This window comes from Pseudorasbora parva, chromosome 8, assembly GCF_024679245.1.
Source record: "Pseudorasbora parva isolate DD20220531a chromosome 8, ASM2467924v1, whole genome shotgun sequence".
Lineage (NCBI taxonomy): Eukaryota > Metazoa > Chordata > Actinopteri > Cypriniformes > Gobionidae > Pseudorasbora > Pseudorasbora parva.
The window spans coordinates 21,042,824-21,063,491 of NC_090179.1; the positions used below are offsets into that span (position 1 = coordinate 21,042,824).

The 20,668-nt window shown below is 37.9% G+C and overlaps 2 protein-coding genes across 2 annotated transcripts in view; both read left to right on the forward strand.

The window, feature by feature from the left end:
- dhx16 (DEAH (Asp-Glu-Ala-His) box polypeptide 16) overlaps positions 1–11,175 on the forward strand; it is a 32,794-nt gene extending 21,619 nt beyond the window's left edge. Inside the window, exons 19-21 of the mRNA XM_067450349.1 lie at positions 2,554–2,715; positions 9,306–9,479; positions 10,817–11,175. Coding sequence (XP_067306450.1) covers positions 2,554–2,715; positions 9,306–9,479; positions 10,817–10,945 — 465 coding nt within the window. The 3' untranslated portion in view covers positions 10,946–11,175. The remainder of the gene's footprint in view (positions 1–2,553; positions 2,716–9,305; positions 9,480–10,816) is intronic.
- A 128-nt stretch (positions 11,176–11,303) lies between these two features.
- Positions 11,304–19,133, forward strand: rnf183 (ring finger protein 183). The gene is made up of 2 exons (XM_067450350.1): positions 11,304–14,174; positions 16,342–19,133. The coding sequence occupies exon 2, from the start codon at positions 16,404–16,406 to the stop codon at positions 17,316–17,318; it is 915 nt and encodes a 304-aa protein (XP_067306451.1). The 5' UTR covers positions 11,304–14,174; positions 16,342–16,403; the 3' UTR covers positions 17,319–19,133.
- Positions 19,134–20,668: the final 1,535 nt, after the last annotated feature.

A 20,668-nucleotide genomic window follows, 5' to 3' on the forward strand; every position in this document is an offset into this window, starting at 1 on the left:
TATGAATACATTTTCCACTGTCTTTTATTGCTTCAAAACAATGTGAATATAATGTGTCTTTAATTACATATTGTCATATGAACAACCATTTAAAGGTGCCCTAGAATGATTTGAAACAATATGTTAAATTGTTCTCTGATATCTACATAGAGGGTATGTGGCTTATTTAAGGGAAAAAAATGTCCATATACAGTTTTACAGGTCCGTTTACATCCCTATGTCCCTAGGATGTAATGCTCTGTTTTTGCCTTATTTGGAAGAGTCATGAATATTAATGTTGAGCTCTGCTCTGATTGGCTTATTTCAGCAGCTCACAGCAGTTCAGTGAAGCGGCTCGTGAGTCCTGCCCGCTCTGACAGAACAAGACCGACTAAATGACGACACTAAGCAAAACATCTCAAATGGAGATTGATAAAATGCAGCTTACTTGTTTATTTGGTGTTTTTAGATCATTCGCGCGCAAGAAAGAGCTCGTGTTTGTGCGGTTGCCAGATTTCAGTAATTAAATCCCCCAAACAGCTTTTCTGTGAAAAGTAACCTATATACACTCAGTTTTTTATCTAAACATGTCCAATCTGGCAACCATATGCACGCAAGCTCTCTCTCTTGCGCACGGACGATCTGAAAACATTATTAGGATATTGCATGTTTATATACTTTAGTCACAATGTAGTCTAACGTTATGCAGTGACTGTGATGTAGCCTAACCTGAAAAACAAATAGGAAAAAACATCATAGGAAATACCATAATTCAGTTCTCAAAAATATAAATATATAACATATATTTTTACAAAATGAATAGCCTTGTCAAATGACTATCGTTTTAACTTATATGGTGGAAAAGGTGACGTTTGCTAGAAGAATCGAGTGAACGATCTAAGCAAAGTATCTACGGTTGTATTTTGTAATACAAAATAATATTAACCTTTGTCATTAGACACACTATTTAGTTTTGTATGGTACTTGGTGTTTCCTATTGTTACTGTAATTACATCTTGCGTTATCTAGACAATGCTGTCTCTCTAAGAAACTTTCAATTTTCAATAAGTGGGGAAAATCGCTACTTACTGCTTGCAGGAATACAGTTGGCACTTTCTTCAGTTTAAGACGCTGAGCGAAGCTTGCTTGAAATGGGCCGAACAAACGAAGGATCTTGAATTAAATTGCTGTGGTATCGGATTATAAACATCAACCATGACTCTTGACGTTTTTTATCTGTGGGAAGGGTAAAAGTCCTCAGGTCTCCTGAACAGCCTGGAACATGACGTGTGTCCATGTGAGCAGCTTGTTTTGATGATTCGCTCCATTTCCGCCTGACAATGCACGTTTGGACAGTTGACAATGTTGGGGGCGTGCATATAAATGATCCCCAACGTTTGCGTCATGGTTGGCATTATGTTAAGAAGCACTTTTTTTTCTGTTGCGTTATGGATTCACGAGATTTACATAAGAACTAGGAGGCAATGATGTTTGAGACTCACAGTATGTGATGTCCATGTACTGAACTCTTATTATTTCACCATGGCAAGGTTAATTACATTTTTCATTCCAGGGTACTGGGCACCTTTAAAAATAGTCTCACAAACCTAAAGTATAAACCACATATAGTAGTCATAGTAATCTGATCATGTATCAGACTTGTTGCGTGCACTAAACACGCAATTATTGTCTCCAGAAAAGAAATATAATCTCTTTGTCAGTTGGTAGAGAGCAGTTTGCTGTTCACTTTGCGGTTCACACGAATCAGTGAGGGAGTCAGTTGTGAACCCATAGACTCCTCTGAACAATTCACTGCCCGAATCAGTCTCATTCAAAGCACAAACAAATCTTTATTATTAACTCTTAAAAACATATAAACGTTCATAAGAGTAATTTGTTCACAAATTTGATTTGACTGCTTGCACTGTTTACCATTTTTGTTTTGTTTTTAGTATTCTCTTTTTTCTTTCGTTTGGTAGAGTGGTTTAATGTTCAGTTATAACCAAAAAGAGTGGTGCAGGGATAGCGCCAGAACCCGGAAGACTATTTTGCAGCTGGTTCCTTCAAGATTTTCCTATGGGTTTTTGAAATTTATGTGTAAAATAAGCCTGTGGTAAACATAGCGTGTTGATACTTTGTTCTACGACGTAAACTGCATAGACTCATACCAAAAACGTTAATTTTGATGCAGTTATGTGTCTTTTTGAAAACATGTTTCTAATAAATAAGGTTTTGGAGTGCGAGTGTGTGCAGTTTACGTCGTAGAACAAAACGTCAAAAGGTATCATCATGTTGTTTACCACAGGCTTTATTTTACACATAAATTGAAAAAAACATAGGAAAATCTTGAAGCCTTGCACCACTTATAATGTGTTATGGATCATTGAGAGAGTCGGTTATAAACACTAAATCACAAGTGAGTTTTGTGAATCAGTAAGAATGAGTCATTTGTTCATGAGAGTCATTTGTTCACAAATCAGACTTCACTGCTCAGACTGTTTGTTGTTGTGTGCACAACACAATTATTTTCGGCAGAAATGAAAATTCATAAAAATAGTCTTTTTTCTCTTTCAGTGGGTAGAGAGCGGTTACTCCACTCAGTGGTGCTTCGAGAACTTCATCCAGTTCCGGTCTATGAAAAGAGCTCGAGATGTGCGTGATCAGCTGGAGGGGTTGATGGACCGGATCGAGGTGGAACTGTGCAGCTCCGACGGTGACAGCGTGCCCATTCGCAAGGTGATTCCCTCATTTTTCCCTACATTGCTTCCTTTCTTGCATTTCCTCCTGTGAAAATGTGTTTGGGCTGATGGCTCCTGCTTTGCATGTGATTGCTATCTAAACTTTATAAACCCAGGGCCATATGTATAAACACACTCAGAGTAAAATTTAATCTTGTGTGTGTCAAAATTATTCCTAGACTTAATAAGTGTGATTCAGAAAGGTTCCTAAGTGTTAAGACTAGGTCTCTGCTTCTAAATATTTTACTTTATTTCACCTAAAAAATATTCTGTCATTATTCTACTTATTTTAAGCTTATTCTTATTTTATTCTTATTTTATTACTTATCTTATTTTATTCACCTAAAAATTATTCTACTCACCCTCATGTCTTTCAAACCTGCAAGACCTTCGTTCTTCTTTGGAACACGAATGAAGATATTTTTGATGAAATCCGAGAGCTCCCTCCATAGTCCATAGAAAGCAATTTAATTAATTAATTAAAGGCCCAGAAAGGTAGGAAAGACATTGGTAAGATCATCCATCTGACTAGAGTGGTTCAACCTTAATGTTATGAAGCGACGAGAATACTTTTTTGTGCACAAAAACAAACAATAATAACAACTTTATTCAACAATTTTGTTCTAGCCTGTGCCAGTCTTCTACGCAGTTTACGTTGTAAACAGTGCTTCATAAAATTGGACTATTTTAACAACTTGTCTACCTTTCTGGGCCTTGAGAGTGTTAAAGGGATAGTTCACTTTAAAATGAAAATTATGTCATTCTTTACTCACCCACAAGTTGTTTCAAACCTGTATGAATTTCTTTCTTCGGCTGAACACAAGGGACGATATTTTGAAGAATGTCAGTAATCAAACAGTTAACTGGAGCCATTGACTTCCATAGTATTTTTTTTCCTACTATGGAAGTCAAGGGCTATATTAGTTGTGCCTGTCGTTACATTGCGTCAGATGATAGGGCCTTAAAGGGGGGGTAAAACCATAGACTGTAAAAAAAATATGGACGTAGTGTCCGTGACGTCACCCATAGGATTCTGATAAGCCGTTCTGAAGCTTAAAGTAGGGGCGAGCTGGGCGTTGCCATCTTGTGAGCGAGTCAACGCGTGTCACTCCCGGATAACAGAAAATGGGCAAAAAGGCGGGATGTGCGCGGAGCTGAGGTGACGCAATAACTATAGACGGCGGATAAATGGCTATCCACTTGTAACCACGCCCTTAATTATGCAGAACCTTAAGGCTTTATATAACGTAAACGAATGAGTTATAAAAAAATTCACCTTTTATACTATTGTATGCAACTAAACATAAGCAGCAGCAAGCAAAACAGTTTTGCACGTCAGACTAGTGTAACGTTATACATAGAACAATAATAGAGTAACCATTAGCGCATTTGAATGAAGAAGCGTGCTTTGTGAGAACCTCCCCTAGTTTTATTTGGGTGGTTTTACAATAAACAAACTGACACCTATATTGGTCAGCTAAACAAATGTATTTAAACACACACCATAGATCGCATGCTCCATTGATAAATTTACTAACGTTATACACGATCGTGTTGTTTACTGATGTTTACTCACACAACGATAGCCAACAACATAAGTTAGACATTTGAAGCAGTTTTACTCACCGCCTGCTTCCAAAGCAGGACCGTGAACATTTATTGCTGGGACCGCTCTGTCAAAAACACGCTTCTTTGGTAACTGTTGATTTGGTGAAGTCCTGTGACAGCAGTGACCGTAGAGATCCACTTTTGCGACACGACTGAAGCGTGACGCTTCCCGTCATTTCTGCGTTCAAATCGGTTCAAATAAAGCACTGCCTTCCCGGAATGTTGTGCGGGCCGCATTAAAGTCATTTGACGTCACCCATAGGAATAAAGTGGAGCGCGGCGCCACATAAGTGTTGCACGGATGACTGGATCTTCACCTGAGAGTGTTTATGGGCGTGCATTTCCTCTTTCGCTCTAGTCACGCGTGCGCGCACCCTACCGGGAGAAGAGCCCGTACGGCCCATACAAGGACCTTCCGCTCTGTCGACGTCAAGCCGACCCATACTCGAAAAAAACTCTCCGAAACTTGTGAGAAACCGGAAGGAGTATTTTTAACACAAAAATACTCCATCAAACGTCCAACTTAGTTTTTTGAAACTTTGTTTATGTTTAGGATGGGAATCCAAGTCTTTAACAGTGTAAAAAGCTCAGTATGCATGAAACAGCATTTCACCCCCCCTTTAAGCCTATTCTTAGGAGCATTTAAAAAAAGTTTTATATACACAGCCGTTGAATTTAGCCTTTTAGACTGAATACCCTTAAGTTTTGACTTTGAGACTCTTACTTGTGGCCTTTACTGGCTAAAAAGATAGAATTTGTGGCGCAATTTGCATTGTCACCTATCAAGGTAAGCATGTGCTCGTCTCCCTAGTGATTTTTACATTGCATTTAAAGGGTTAGTTCACCCAAAAATGAAAATTATCCCATGATTTACCATGATGTCATCCTAGGTGTATATGACATTCTTCTTTCAAATGAATAAAATCGTAGTTATATTAAAAATGTCCTGGCTCCTCCAAGCTTTATAATGGCAGTAACTGTGAGTCATTTTTAATGTTCATAATACTACATCTGTCCACGATAAAACTTCCACACAGTTCCGGGGTTAAGAAAGGCCTTCTGAAGCGATGCGTTTGTGTAAGAAAAATATCTATATTCAATTGTGTTCGTCTGAAAGAAGAATTTCATATAAACCTACAGTGGAGATCAAAATTAGAGAACAATTTAGAAACATTCGATTTCTTTCAGAAATATTGTTGATGTTCATTGCTTGAAGTTTGAGGGAAGATTAGCTGTGGGTATACCATTGTTCTGGTAGCATGTTTTACAGAATACCAAGGTACTTCAACAAAAACCTTTATTTTGTCAAAAACACAGTGATCAAAATTTGACAACAATAACCAATGTAGTACAAAAAAAACAAAAACATTACAACTAAAATGTGATACTTACAGCAGTCAAAAGTTAGTAGGAAGTATAGAGGCCTTTGCTTTGAATGAGCCCAGCACATCTGCGGCCACAGGACATCACTAGATACTCACACTGCTCCGGTGTGATCGGGCCACTCTTCTTCCAGTCTCTTCCACAGTTCGGTAACTGTAGTGGGTTTCTTAGCCATAACTTTGTAGCCAATGATTTTACATAGATTTTCAATGGGGTTTAGATCAGACTCTGGGCTGGCCATTTCATTATTTCAATGTTCTCACTTTCATGTATCTGCTTTGCCCCGTTTTGCAGTGTGATCGGGGAAATGTCTTGCATAAAAATTGCGGGCTGATTGGGAGATGCTCGCAGTGAAGGAACCACATTTTGCCGAAGGAGGTTCTGATAAACAGGTTCTGAGGTTCTGCCATGTAGCTGTATAATAGGCCCAACTCCTGCTACAGAAACATCCTCAAAACCATGCCACTTCCTTCTCCATCTTTCACTGACTTCTTTGAGCACTTTGGGTTTAATCTTTCCACAATTTGATGCCGAACATAATGTTTCTCATCAGACACAAATAAATTAAACTTGCATTCATCACTAAAATGGACTTTGGATCAGGTCTCCTCTGTTCAAACAACATGCTCCTCAGCAAAGGTTAGTCTAGCCTTTTGATTCTTTCTGCTGATGAGAGGTTTGGTCACTGAAGAGTGAGCATTCAGTCTGAATTCTCTTAAATGACAAGACACTGTATGGCGAAACAGATCCTTACTGTGTTCAGCTCTGAACTGGCGAGTAATTCCAGCTGCAGTGTTGAACCGATTCCACATTGAAAGTCTCCACATTGTCCTGTCCCTCCTCTTGTGCATTGGTCTTGTGTACCTTTTTGGGTACTTGAATGAATTAGTGTCTTTGTAAAGCTTCAATATTCTAGAAATTACAGATTTTGAATGAGCAACTTCTTTTGCAAGCTGAAAGGTTCATCCCTTTGGCCTTCATCTGGACACCCTGGTGTCGTAGGGTTTCAGTCACCTTAGAGTGGCTTGCCATCTTGCAAAGTCCGTGAAAATTAGAAAGTTTGCTTCAAGTTAAATAGGGTTTCCCAGATTATTACGGAAATTATCACCACGTGCCAGATTAACACCCAAAGCTTGAAGGTATCTGAAAGTGGTCTCTAATTTTGACCAACGTTATTTTTCAATTGTCTTATTTAAGTTGTATATACTGTAGTATATATATAATATATAGAATATATTTAACTTGTGAAATATGTTTAAAAAACTGCCCTTCTGCTCCTGTTATGATAATTTCTAAAAGGACTAAGCAGTGACCTTGAAATTTAGGAAATTGTATGTTGTTCTCTAATTTTGATCTTCACTGTAGGATGGCTTGAGAGTGAGTAAATCATAAGTACATTTTTGGGTGAACTATCCCTTTAAGCCAAGGTTTACATCTTTTTAGGCCATGAAAAGTGTAATTTTTTTAACTGCAAATCAATCAAACTTTACTAAAATAACATTGCAGTAATAAATCTGTGTCTCATGGTTTTTTGTTTGTTTTGTTTTTAGAACTTCCTGTTTTGTGACAGAGTAGTTTCACTATGAATCATCAGTATTTAAAAAAGACAATATAAGTTCCACGTCAGAGTATTTCAAGAGGCATACTAACACAATAGCTGAATGCATACATGCATACTGAATGTGTTACTGTTGCTTTTTTAGTTCATGGTTACTACATTTAGCAAATGCTTTTGTATATTTGAATAAAGTTTGGCATTGATGAATGCAGGTTAGGTGACTGAGGGTGTTTTCACACTTGGTCCTTTTCAGGAGGTCTGAACGCGGTGTGCCTGATTTTTGGCCCATATGTGAACACTCCTAACGATCTCAGACCCCTTTAAAACGAACCGAACCGAGACCATCTCGGGAGGTGGTCTGGCTACGGTTCGTTCTCATCTTATGGTACGGTTCGCTAAAAACACGCAGTCTGAACTCAAACCGTCCTGGACTTACTTTAATTTTCTGTTTGCGAATTCCAATGTAGTTTGGTCATCAGATGCCTCCGTACAAATCGGCTGTTCATCACGGCTGATTCTTCTGACAAATCTCTACATATTATTAGTTCATAACATACACTTGTTTATTGCAATTTCAACCGCTTCCGAACTGAGACACGGCTGGCGGCTGCGCACGTTGTCAGTTTAAAATGGTGTAACGAGTGCACACACCTGAAGCGCACGCACAGAAGGCAGCTGTCACAGCACGTGAAATAAACGCAATCTTTAGCATCTTATTCCATTTAAGTGTCAAAAACACATAAGTTTCACATAGACAGGTAGGTTTGTCTAAAGTGAATGTAAACATCTGCATTATTAGCCTAATAAAAGAATCAGTGAAGAATAGGCTATGTATGCAGTTTTTTTTTTTTTCATGTGATTATTCCATTTCTTACTTGAATGCTGCTTTTAGGCATATCTATAATTTAGCTGGAAAATTAGAAATATATATCACATTTTTTTAGAAATAAGATATCAGTAAAATATCCAAAAACCATTAGGCCAGTGTTATATATTTTGTTCAGTTGAGTACTTACAATATCCCAAATGTTTCCAACTATTTGTAAATTGTGAGAAAATTGCTTTTTTAACCAAGGGCCGGGACGTTTCAGCATAGCATTTGAGCGAGTTGCCTGTCAATCGCGTCATATCTGCATTACTCTCAGTTTTATTCTGCAGAAGCGCTTTACTCTTAGCAGTACTGTGAACATGTCACAGCAGCGCCGAGTGAACGCACAGAGGAACGTCATAACATCATTTTAAACACACTTAAATGTATTTAATATGATAAACAGAGCTGCTGGCTTTACCTTATAATCATCACCGGAAAAAGCAGAAGTGCGCGCCCCCGGCAACTGTGTCCCGTCCCGTCATAATAAAAGTCCCGGTGCTCGCGGGCTGTGTGTTAGTGTAACAATCGCTCCAGCCGCCTTGCTCAGCTCCACAACACTCGGTCCTGCTTTGCTTTACACTACAGTAATGTTAATAACTGCATCCATGAACATGACCAAATCCTATTTTCCACCGAAAGAAGACCACATTTCCCAAGATACTGCGCTCTCACTTGGCGTCATCAAAATATGCCTTTGTTTTGAATAGGCTCCCTCCAGTGGACAGAAAGTTGCATAGTGCACCTTTAATTCAACAGCATTTGTACCACATTCCTACTAAAGTGGACCAAAAAGGATCTGAGTCCTCTTTCAGGTTCAGGAACAGTGTGAACATAAAGAGAACTGGGTCATTTTTTATTTGGTTCACTTCTTGGTCCACTTAAAGGAGTCTTGGTTCTTTTTAAGAGGACCCAAGTGTGAAAACACCCTAAGATTCATTTGTGACATGGGACCAAATACATTTTGTCTGCGATGCTGTTTATTAATTGTTTAATGAAATCAGCCATTTATACAGTTTAGAGGTAATTGTATCAAATTATTTGACTTTCCAATGCCACGATTAACAAATCAGAATAATTTATTTCAGAGAGCTGTGCAAATAAAAATGATTAACATTGTAGTTCAACTTCACCAGATCATTGTCTAAATGTGCTTGTTTTTTCTTCCAAGGCGGTGACTGCTGGATATTTCTACAACACGGCACGCTTGAGTAAAGGAGGTTATAAAACAGTCAAACACCAGCAGACTGTTTACGTCCATCCCAACAGCTCACTTTTTGAGGAACAGCCACGCTGGATGATCTACCACGAGCTGGTCTTCACCACCAAAGAGTTCATGAGACAGGTATGGAGTCATCCTTCACATTCTTCGTATATTTGTCATCTAATATTAATGAAGCCAAACATTATACTTAGTGTTAGGGATTTGAACAGACTGGTTCTTTTTTTTTCTTGAGCCTGTAAGTAATCGCTTAGCACTGTAAAATCCACTTCTAAAGGTGTGTTCACACTTGGCAGGTTTGGTTCGAGTAACTACCTAATCAAACTCTGGTGCGATTGCTCTGTTAGTGCTGTTCATTTGAATAAGTGTGAATGCTGCCATCTGAACCTTGGTGCTGCCAACCAAACAAGCGGGCCTAGATCCAGTTCCAGTCTAACTCTTGTTTTTGTATGTTCCTAAATTAAACTGTTTTGATAATTAAACTCTCTGTAATTAAACTATTGTTCTTGATTGGTTCAGATATCACAATAGTTGTTTTTTATCGTACACCATCAGCTAAATCCAAATCCAAAAAATGTATCTTGTTTCTCTTTGCCCTACAAAGCTATTTAACTTCTCACCTATTTTGGGTGTACTAGTTTATGAAGCTTTATTGAAATTAGATTGTGTAAAATCACCTGGTCCTGATAGAGTTGGACCTTATTTAAAAAAAAAAAAAAAAAAATTGTATCTTTTAATAAAGGGAGTATCATAGCTAATTTCAAAGATCAAAGTAAAACGCAAGGAGATAAACTTTATATACACCGATCAGGCATACAATTATGACAGGTGAAGAGAATAACACTGATTATCATCACGGCACCTGTTAGTGGGCGGGAAATATTAGGAAGCAAGTCCCCGAAGTCAATGTGTTAGAAGCAGGAAAAATGGGCAAGCGTAAGGATTTGAGTGAGTTTGACAAGGGCCAAATTGATGGCTAGACTACTTGGTCAGAGCATCTCCAAAACTGCAGCTCTTGTGGGGTGTTCCCGGTCTGCAGTGGTCAGTCTCTATCAAAAGTGCTCCAAGGAAGGAACAGTGGTGAACCGGCGACACTGTGATGGGCGGCCAAGGCTCATTGATGTACGTGGGGAGTGAAGGCTGGCCCGTGTGGTCCGATCAAACAGATGAGCTACTGTAGCTCAAATTGCACAACAAAATAATGCTGGTTTTTATAGAAAGCTGTCAGAATACACAGTGCATCACAGTTTGTTGCGTATGGGGCTGCATAGTCGCAGACCAATGTGCACTGCTGAAAGTGGCAACAGTGGGCATCAGAACTAGACCACTGAGAAATGGAAGAAGGGGTGAAACTACAAGTGTGAACACACCAATACAAACCACATTGTAATGCTTTAGCAACCACCAAAAAATACCCTAAAAAATATATGCTTTATTCTAAACTTTCATCTGTCTTTCAGGTAATAGAGATCGATAACAGCTGGCTGCTGGAAGTGGCTCCTCATTATTATAAGAACAAAGAACTAGAGGACGGCAGCAGTAAAAAGATGCCCCGTAAACAAGGCAAAGCCCGTGAGGAACTGGGCTGATCCTGAGATAAGATGAGCAAGAGACTCTTCCAAACAAAATTACACAGACTCTGCACAGACAGACAGGACATCAGCAATGTGAGAATCTCCAGCAGTGTTCATGCGGAAATTATCAGACGTTTAGTTTGGTAATTTGCTGATCTGTGTTAAATATTTTGGCCATATGTTATGTTTCAGCTAAAGTTGTTTTCATGTGTTTGAATGAGGAAATATATTTTTGATTACAAGTATACACGTGTATTTTTATCATTCTTCAGATATGCTGATATATGATATGCCCTCTGAAACTATTTAAAGAGATATGGCTGGATGTGGATCAAGAGAAGAATGTTATCAAAGGGCATATTATTATGATCAAGACAACAGTGTTTTTATTGTTTTCAGCTGTATCTGTTACACTAAACCTCCTGCACGTGTCTGTCAAGGCTTTTGAGTCAGGTGAAGGTCTAAAATACAGGAAGTTTAGGGAAGAGAGCCAGGAGGAAATGTTCATACTCCAAAATAAGGATATTAATATGGACAAAATGACTTGGAAAAATGCTTAACCATGGATACAGCAATATAAAAGGAGAGGGTTGTGCAATAAAATGTATTTATTAATGCTGAAAGGTTAACATGCTACAACAGGCACACCTTCCAGTTTGTTAGAATATTTGACTATGGATTTATCAGCTTAATCCTTATCTAAAATGCGATACTTACATTTTAAATTCAGTTATTTATTTATTTACATTTACCATAGAAAAGCATAAATCTTTCCCCTGAATAGTTCTTGTGCCAGTTTAATATAGCCAGCAAAGCAGTCAATGATTGACATTTTTCCCCCTAACGCTTTCAGATAAACAGAAAGAACAGCCGCAATTAGCTGTTAGTCAATTAGTAGCTAAAGTAGTTTTTCCCCTTAACCAGAAATCCATTTAAAAGTTGGATAGACAATTTCGGAGAGTCTAGTAATAGCAAAGTAGCTCTGAAAGCCACGCCTCCTCCAAAACACATGAACGTGCACAACCAGAGCAGTTGCCCACCTGATGTCTCATAGCACATTAAAATATTAATATACATACTTTAGAGCTTCAGAGAACTTAAGAGAGCTCTTTCTTGTACCATCATCTTGGCGTTGATGACATAGAAACACATAATTCTATAAAATTCTAATTGGAATTGCACTTAAAACCACCATCAAATGTGGTTTAAATAAGATTCGATTTTTTTGTTGTTTTGTTGTTATTGCTAATTTGGATAAAATCTAGGTAGATATACAAAAAAAACTTCCTGGCAGTCTGAACATAGCCTAAAAAATAAATATCCTCCACAACTGAATGCAAACTGGCATTCAGATCTGCATCCATGTAGTTAACAACGCCACACTTCCTGTGATCCAATCAATCCCCAAAGGACGAAATAAGTTCCCACCTTCATTGTCTCATCATAGAAGCTGTTTCACTTGGATATTAGTCATAATAAGGAAGAAAACTTCTCTTTCATGCCGACCATTCACACAGAACATAATTATAGACTTGTGGAATAAAAAACCTCTGCAAAATGTGTTTTTAAAAGGTTTTTATTTGAGCGCTGTGTTTTTAGGACGCTGTGTCATGCGTGAGATGCTGGAGAAGATGCGCGATGTGAGTCTCTGAAGATGCCAGAAAAAGTATGTGAACCCCTTGCAGAATTTGTGAAAATAGAATCTCTTTTTTTGTCCTTCAATTGTCTGATCTCAAAATCATACAGTCTCTGTTGGAAAGAGTTCAAATAGTTCAAAGGATGCTGAAATGCTAAAGAATTTGCAGGATTTTTCTGAGGAACATTGCAAAGGACAAACAAGAGACTCAAGAACAACCACACAACAAAACAACAGCCATGGATCATCCAGGGAACGACAGACAGCATTGAGAATCAGTAGAACTGAACATTTTTATAAATTCAGCTATTTTTTTGTCTAGTGGACTGGATGTAAAAATATCTTTAATGCAAAATATTGTATTCAGGACAGTACTAAATAAAACAAATAACGTGCATTTTGTATGATCTCTCTTATTCTGTAATAATTATTCACGTTTTCTACAAGGGGTTCACATGTACTTTTCCTTACCACTGTATGTACGAAATCGGAATATGAATTAGCCGCCAATATGCCAAAACCCAAGATATTATGAATATTGCCACGAGAGTGTTGTGTCAACGGCCCCTTATTAAAGTCCCTCTGCATTTCAACCAAACAGTCCCAAACAGCAGGCGGAATAAGCTTCCTTAATTTAGAAAATGGTAACTGATCTGATGCATTCAACTGAGGCCAAGACCTTGCATTGTTCAAACCTACAAGCAACTTCTATTGACAGCTACACATTTGCCCTCTAATCTAAAAACAGTCTGGAAATCTGATCCTCCAAGTGCAGCCATGTGTACTTTGCATACGGCTTATCCAGTCATCTTGAAAAATTTCTCTCCTACTCTTCTATCTCGAGTGTGTTGACAACAACTCGTAATCCCAGATGCGAGTACAGGTATGACGGCTATGTGTGATAAAATGAAGTGATTCCCAACACAACAAACAGTATCAACCTTTGTACCACAACATTTCTGCAGCTGGAATGGGATAGTGCTTCCTTATCCCTCATCAGGGTGTGTGTGTGTGTGAATAGCATTAACCCAGTAACTTAATTTATCAGCGACTTCCTGGGATCTTAATACACTTCTTTATTGTTCCCATGTAAATGGTGTATAAGCCTATATTTCCAGTTATGTCCTGAAGGACATGCCCCCCATCTTAAGTGCACTTGTAGCTGTTTAAAAAAAAAGGCAAGAATCATAATCAAGTGTTAAAGGTGATGATGATGATGAGGCATTTTGATATTTAGAACATTGATAAGCACACTCTGTGTTATTTAAAGTAAGAAAAATAAGCACAAGTATATTAGTCAGTGGATTCCTCACATTCAAACTGGAGGAAATGGCAACTGGACAAGTTTAACAGGTATGACAGGGTAAAAAGAAGGAGGAAGGGAGGGAGAGAGATAAACATGCAGAAGAGGTGGAGATACCGTGCTTGCGTAGACTAACATGATGAAAACCGTAGTGATAGGTTTTTAGGAAGACAGAAAGAACTGGATTTCAGACCTTTCACATTGCGTTGTTGGATGCACACCTAGACTGGAATATGTGCTTCTGGAGCCAGGCAAACTTCAGAGTCACCTAAACATCTGGGTTCGACTGCTCTTCAGCTCCATAGGTAGATTGCATTTTTTGTGATTTTAATTTATAAATGCAGGTAGAGACCGGGGCTAGTTGTTACATATATATATATATATATATATATATATATATATATATATATATATATATATATATATATATATATATATATATATATATATATATATATATATATAGGTTTTGAGTCAACAGTCCAATTACACACACACACACACACATATATATATATATATATTTTTTTTTTTCTCTGATAGTGGTTTATTTGTAATCCGCTAAAGCCTACTGTAACATATTTGAAATTCAAATTTCTAAGGCCTATAAATTATCAGCACAATCAACTTTGTTAAAAAAAACATGTACACAGTGGCTTACATGCCTTCTGTTGTCTGACGGATAGTTCATATATTTTTTTAGCTAGTAAAAGACTAACAATATATACACCTGGCTCTTTTTTTGTTTTGTAAATTCTGGCCTCCAAATAACTTTTTTTGTTGTTGTTATGTATACTTTGTCACACGTATGTTTTATTTATAAAAGAAATTAGTCCAATGTGACAACTTGCTCCACTATTGGTATGTTTAGTGAATCAAGTCTTCTCTGTTTATTTATTTATTTGTTTTATAATGGGAATTAATGGTGAAATATATTTTTTAATCACTTTTTTAAATATGTTTAAGATATGTGGCTTTTTTTAATTTAAGGAAAAGGTGTCAAAACTAGCATCAGTCTCGCCTAAGAAACGGAGGGTGTGTTATTGCCATAGCAGTTAGAAACACAGGTCTCAACTGACTAGATCTGGTTTGGGCTACAAGTGGGTGTGTGCCGTCAATTTGGGAAGTCATTTAGTCCACATATGTTAATTATACAAACATAAACATGTTCTGAAAAAGAACTAGTTCTGCTTTAGGCTCAAAGTTGTGTTTATACACCTAAAAATAAATCTTTTGAATGTGTTATATGTGGTCATTTAGTAAAACCTTTATAGAACTGACAACTGAGTATGCACAAACATGGGCTATTTTGATTAAAGAGCAAAAATTCTACCTGGATTTTACATGTTCATATTACCACATTCAACAGTCACTTTCACAGCATGCGGTTGTTTGCTATTAGACATTCCTGATTGTTTCATGGGTTTCCTGAGTCATACAGTTAAAGCTTAACTAAGCATACAAAATGAAGCTGGGATTTACACCCTGTTGTAAAAACTTGATATTCTGGTTGGCATTCCTGTACAGACAGACTTTTGAGTTAAGGTCAAACACTCTTATGTGATTATCACATTAATTCTTGGTTAATCTAAAAACCCTCGCCAATCTGAGAGGTGGTTGTTATTATATCCCTTGGTTATGCCTCCCAATAATAAAGCAATGATGCTACAATTCAACGGCATGTTGTTTAGTGACAGGCGGTCATAAAATATCTCAGTACATATCTATTCTACGCTTTTGCAATAGCAATTGGTCTGGTTTTGTTTCACAAACCAGGCATCCCTGTGCAGTCATGACCCTTCAGCATCTGAGCAGTTTAAATGTTGCTATCAGTCACATTTTCTGGGGTGATGGGTATTATTTTAGTACCCTCACTTATGAACAGACGGACCAGGCCATATTCGCAGAAATGTTATCAACCTCATAAGTATGCAAATAAGAATGGTAGCCTGAGGTTTACAGTTGTACATTGTGTTAATTACTAACCCAAGATCACATATGAACATTGTAAAACATGGAACAAGGTAATCAGAGTTGCGTTAACCCTGTTAAACCTGAAATTACTTTTAGGTTTGATCATTCTGATTATTTAAAGAAAATTAGCATCTCAACTATGAAAAAGTAAGCTTTGTAAGGGTAAAAACGATCTCTGGTTATCAATTTAAAATATAAAAGATGGGGAAAACTCAAGGCCATTCAAGGCCTTTACTAAAGTACAAAGAAAAGCAAGCAATAACCAATGTTCTCATCACACTTGACTGCTAATGGTACACTTTTACGATCTCCACCTTTGAGTTGCATAGCTGTACACTTTGGTGACCTGAGTTTGTTCTTGTGCAATCTTCTTGTACAAGGTCATGCAGCACCTTTAAACCTCTGAATTTTCTAAATCCTGGATGAAACCATGCGCCTGTTGAATGTGACGTATTTGTAATCAAGACTTATAGTGTATTTCTTCATGTCCCCATGCAGGCTTTTCTGCACAACACTTCCATTTCCTTTGATACACTCCTGTGGATCTGAGGCTCTGCACGATGAGTGACGGCAAAGAGAAACCCCAGAGCAGCAAAAAAGGGCCAAATGTCAAGCCAAAAAGCAAGGGCAGCTTCAACCTGGGAACTTCAGAGCGACAGCACAAGGCCGGCAAGCCTCTTAGGAGAAGCCGCAGCAATGAGGCAGAAAACCGGCGTCGTGAAGTTAGCCGAGGTAGAGAACAGGCCCGCAAGGAAAGCGTAAAGCGACAGCGGGGTCGCAGCGAGGAGGGAAGGGGGCGAGACCAGGAGACTGAACCCCACAAGACGGAGCAACCCAGAGACGACCTGGAAGACACAGAGTGCATTGTGTGCTTCTGCAGCTTCGACAACGTCTTCAAGACTCCCAAGCTGCTTTCCTGCGGACACACGTTCTGCCTGGAATGCCTGGCACGCATCAACGTCAATTCTCCAGAGCTCAAGACGCTGTGTTGCCCCATCTGTCGGGAGGTGACGGAAATCCGACACGGCCGAGATCTGCCTCAGTTGGGCAATAATGAAGACATCTTCCGGAAACTTCCGGCCGCGATGCAAAAGGCGCTTTCCGTGCGCTTTAAACGCAGCAAGGGCAAACTCGTCCTCAAGAATCCTCCACCAAACAGCTCTATTAAGAGCAGCTTAAACCTGCCGGTGATAAAGAAGAAAGAGGAGCAGGCCGGAAATAACCCACTTGGAGTCATGGAGGAAGGTCTCGGTCAGGCGACTATGATCGATGTGGGAAGACCGCCCAGCATGATGAGGGGTCGCATGAGAAGGATAATGTATTCCAATCAGTGCTATTATGCCGTACTTGCGGCCATCATCGTGATCACTGTGGCTCTGATGCTGGTAGGCGTCTTCACCTTTGTGGTGATGCCCTTTCTTAAAAAAAACAATTTTCCAAACCATAATCAAACTTCTTCAGACACAATCCCTTAAGAGATGAGCACAGAGTTCAAGAAGAATGACGGGCAAAGCAAAACAAGCTATTCTTAGTGGAACAAATGGTTTGGAATCTGTATACACAAAACAACATTTTTGTTTGGTTTGTTTAAGAAACTTCAGACAGGCTTGATAGGAATGAACGGGAAAAACTTGAACATATGATACACTGAAGGCTGTTGGGCATGGGCATATTTTACACAGACTGAGACATTATGCAAAGGTCTGTAAGAACAAGAGGCAATGATGATGTCTATCTGACCAGTGAGCAATTGTATTTGAACTATGAATCAATTTAGTTTTTTCCCCCATCTTTTTCTAAAAGGGCTGGATAATATTAAATAATAATATTATTGTACAATATGCCATATGGTTTAATGAAGAATTGTTTTTTTTTCATGTACTGTTTATGTATTTTGCATCTATATGGTTTGTGGTATTGACACGGAAATACAAAAATGTGACAACTAACCAATGCAAATAATCTCAGTCTATAAATATGCATGACAACACAATGTAAGCTCATACATGTACTTTCTCAGGTTGGAAAGACATTCATTAGAAATTTAGAAGTACCGGTATAATTCTGATGTATGCTGCACATAATGTAAATAATACACTGTATAATTATAATGTATGTTCATAGTTTTATTTTTTTGCACAAATGGGGAGAGACAAACTGGAAAATAATAAATGTTTCAGAACATTTTCTGGTTGTGACAAACACATTTTTTACTAAAAAACTACTCAACCAACAAACTACACTAAGTATTATGTAGATATTATATTATATATTATATTATAATATGTAGATAGTATATTATATAATAATTTGTAGCATAAACATGATATCTTAAAAAAAAAAGTTGATTATAATAAACAAATAGGATAACTATAACATAAATGTTCCAAATAGTTTTTCAACATAATAAACTCACCAAAATTGTCAGTTTAAATGTAATACAATATTAAGTTAATGTAATGAAGTAATATTTTAAAACAATCATTTAAACTTGAAAAGATTTAGCTATGTCAATAAATTCGAATTTTTATCTTAAAAACATGCATTTAGTTAGGTTGTGGTCCCCTGAATAATTTTTTAGATATGTACAATTACTTATAAGTTTACCAATAAAACATGACCAGAATGGCACAGCAATCAGAAAACATCTGCTTTAGAATAAAATTAAACTTGATATTCATTGGCTTCACAATGTGGCTTTTACCATGTCACCTTTGTGGTGGACAAATTTTAATCACTGATGAAGAAGATTTATTATTTAGACATGTGTTTGAATTCATACAGGAGCTAACGTGTTTCTGCCATGCAGGACACTTTACCAAGCTTAGTAGACACAGAGACTGTTCTGGTGACCTGTGGGGTCATGGGACACCTTTTTTTAGGGCTCTTCCGAACCAAAGGTGTTGGGCAGAACTAATTCTATAGGCCAGTTGTAAGGAAACCAGGACAGATGAGAGGTTCTAACTTTTACCATGTGTGGAAAACTACAGAGAAGGATTGTTTAGACAATGGGGGTATAAGAGATTGTGACTTCTGTTATGTCTTCAGTTAGCAATCTGCAGACATTCAGGATGGCTGTAAGACTGTGACTCTTCTTGCAAAAAAATAAATCTTTATTTAGACAACTGGCTAAGGTTTGTCTCTTATTTAGAAAAGAAACGGAGTTAATATTTTTTGGCCATTACACCTTCTAATCCCTTAAATGAAGCATAAACATAGTAAACATTTCACAAGTGCGTGGGAACGGATGTGTCAGCAGGACTTTAGTTTCATAAATAAAGGTGCTGGACAAATAATTAGAATATCATCAAAAAGTTGATTTATTTCACTAATTCCATTCAAAAAGTCAAACTTGTATATTATATTCATTCATTACACACAGACAGATATATTTTAAATGTTTATTTATTTTAATTTTGATGATTATAACTGACTACTAAGAAAAAAACCCAATTCAGTATCTCAGAAAATGTTAATATTGTGGAAAGGTTCACTATTGAAGACACCTGGTGCCACACTCTAATCATATAATTAACTCAAAACACCTGCAAAGGCCTTTAAATGGTCTCTCCGTCTAGTTCTTTAGGCTACACAATCATGGGAAGACTGCCAACCTGACAGTTGTCCAAAAGACCAGCACTGAAACCTTGCACAAGGAAAACAAGACACAAAAGGTCAATGCAAAAGAGGCTGTTCATAGAGCTCTGTGTCAAAGCACACATAGAGAGGAGAAAGGAAGGAAAATATGTGGTAGAAAAAAGTATAGAAGCAATAGGGATAACCTCACCCTGGAGAGGATTGTGAAACAAAACCCATTAAAATGTGGGGGAGATTCACAAAGAGTGGACTGCAGCTGGAGTCAGTGCTTCAAGAACCACTACACACAGACGTATGCAAGACACGGGTTTCAGCTGTCGCATTCCTTGTGTCAAGCCACTCTTGATCAACAGACAGCATCAAAAGCATCTCACCTGGGCTAAAGACAAAAAGGACTGCTGAGTGGTCCAAATTTATGTTCTGTGATGAAAGTAAATTTCGCATTTCCTTTGGAAATCAGGGTCCCAGAGTCTGGGGGAAGAGAGGAGAGGCACATAATCCATGTTGCCTGAGGTCCAGTGTAAAGTTTCCACAGTCAGTGATGGTTTGGGGTGTCATGTCATCTGCTGGTGTTGGTCCACTGTGTTTTCTGAGGTCCAAAGTCTATGCAGCCGTATACCAGGAAGTTTTAGAGAAATTCATGCTTCCTGCTGCTGACCAACATTAGGAAGATACAGATTTAATTTACCAACAGGACTTGGCACCTGCACACAGTGCCAAAGCAATTAGTACCTGGTTAAAGGACCATGATATCCCTGTTCTTAATTGTCCAGCAAACTCACCTGACCATAATCTCATAGAAAATCTTTGGGGTATTGTGAAGAGGAAGATGCGATATGCCAGACCCAACAATGCAGAAGAGCTGAAGGCCACTATCAGAGCAACCTGGGCTCTCATAACACCTGAGCAGTGCCACCGACTGATCAATGCAGTAATTCAGGCAAAAGGAGCCCCAACTAAGTTTTGAGTGCTGTACATGCTCATACTTTTCTGAGATACTTAATTTGGGATTTTCCTTAGTTGTCAGTTATAATAATCAAAATTAAAAGAAATAAACATTTCAAATATACCAGTCTGTGTGTAATGAATTAATATAATGTACAAGTTTTACTTTTTGAATGGAATTAGTGAAATAAATCAACTTTTTGATAATATTCTAATTATATGACCAGCACCTGTATTGTGGATGCCAATTCCATTAATTCAGTCAAACTCACAAATAATCTCT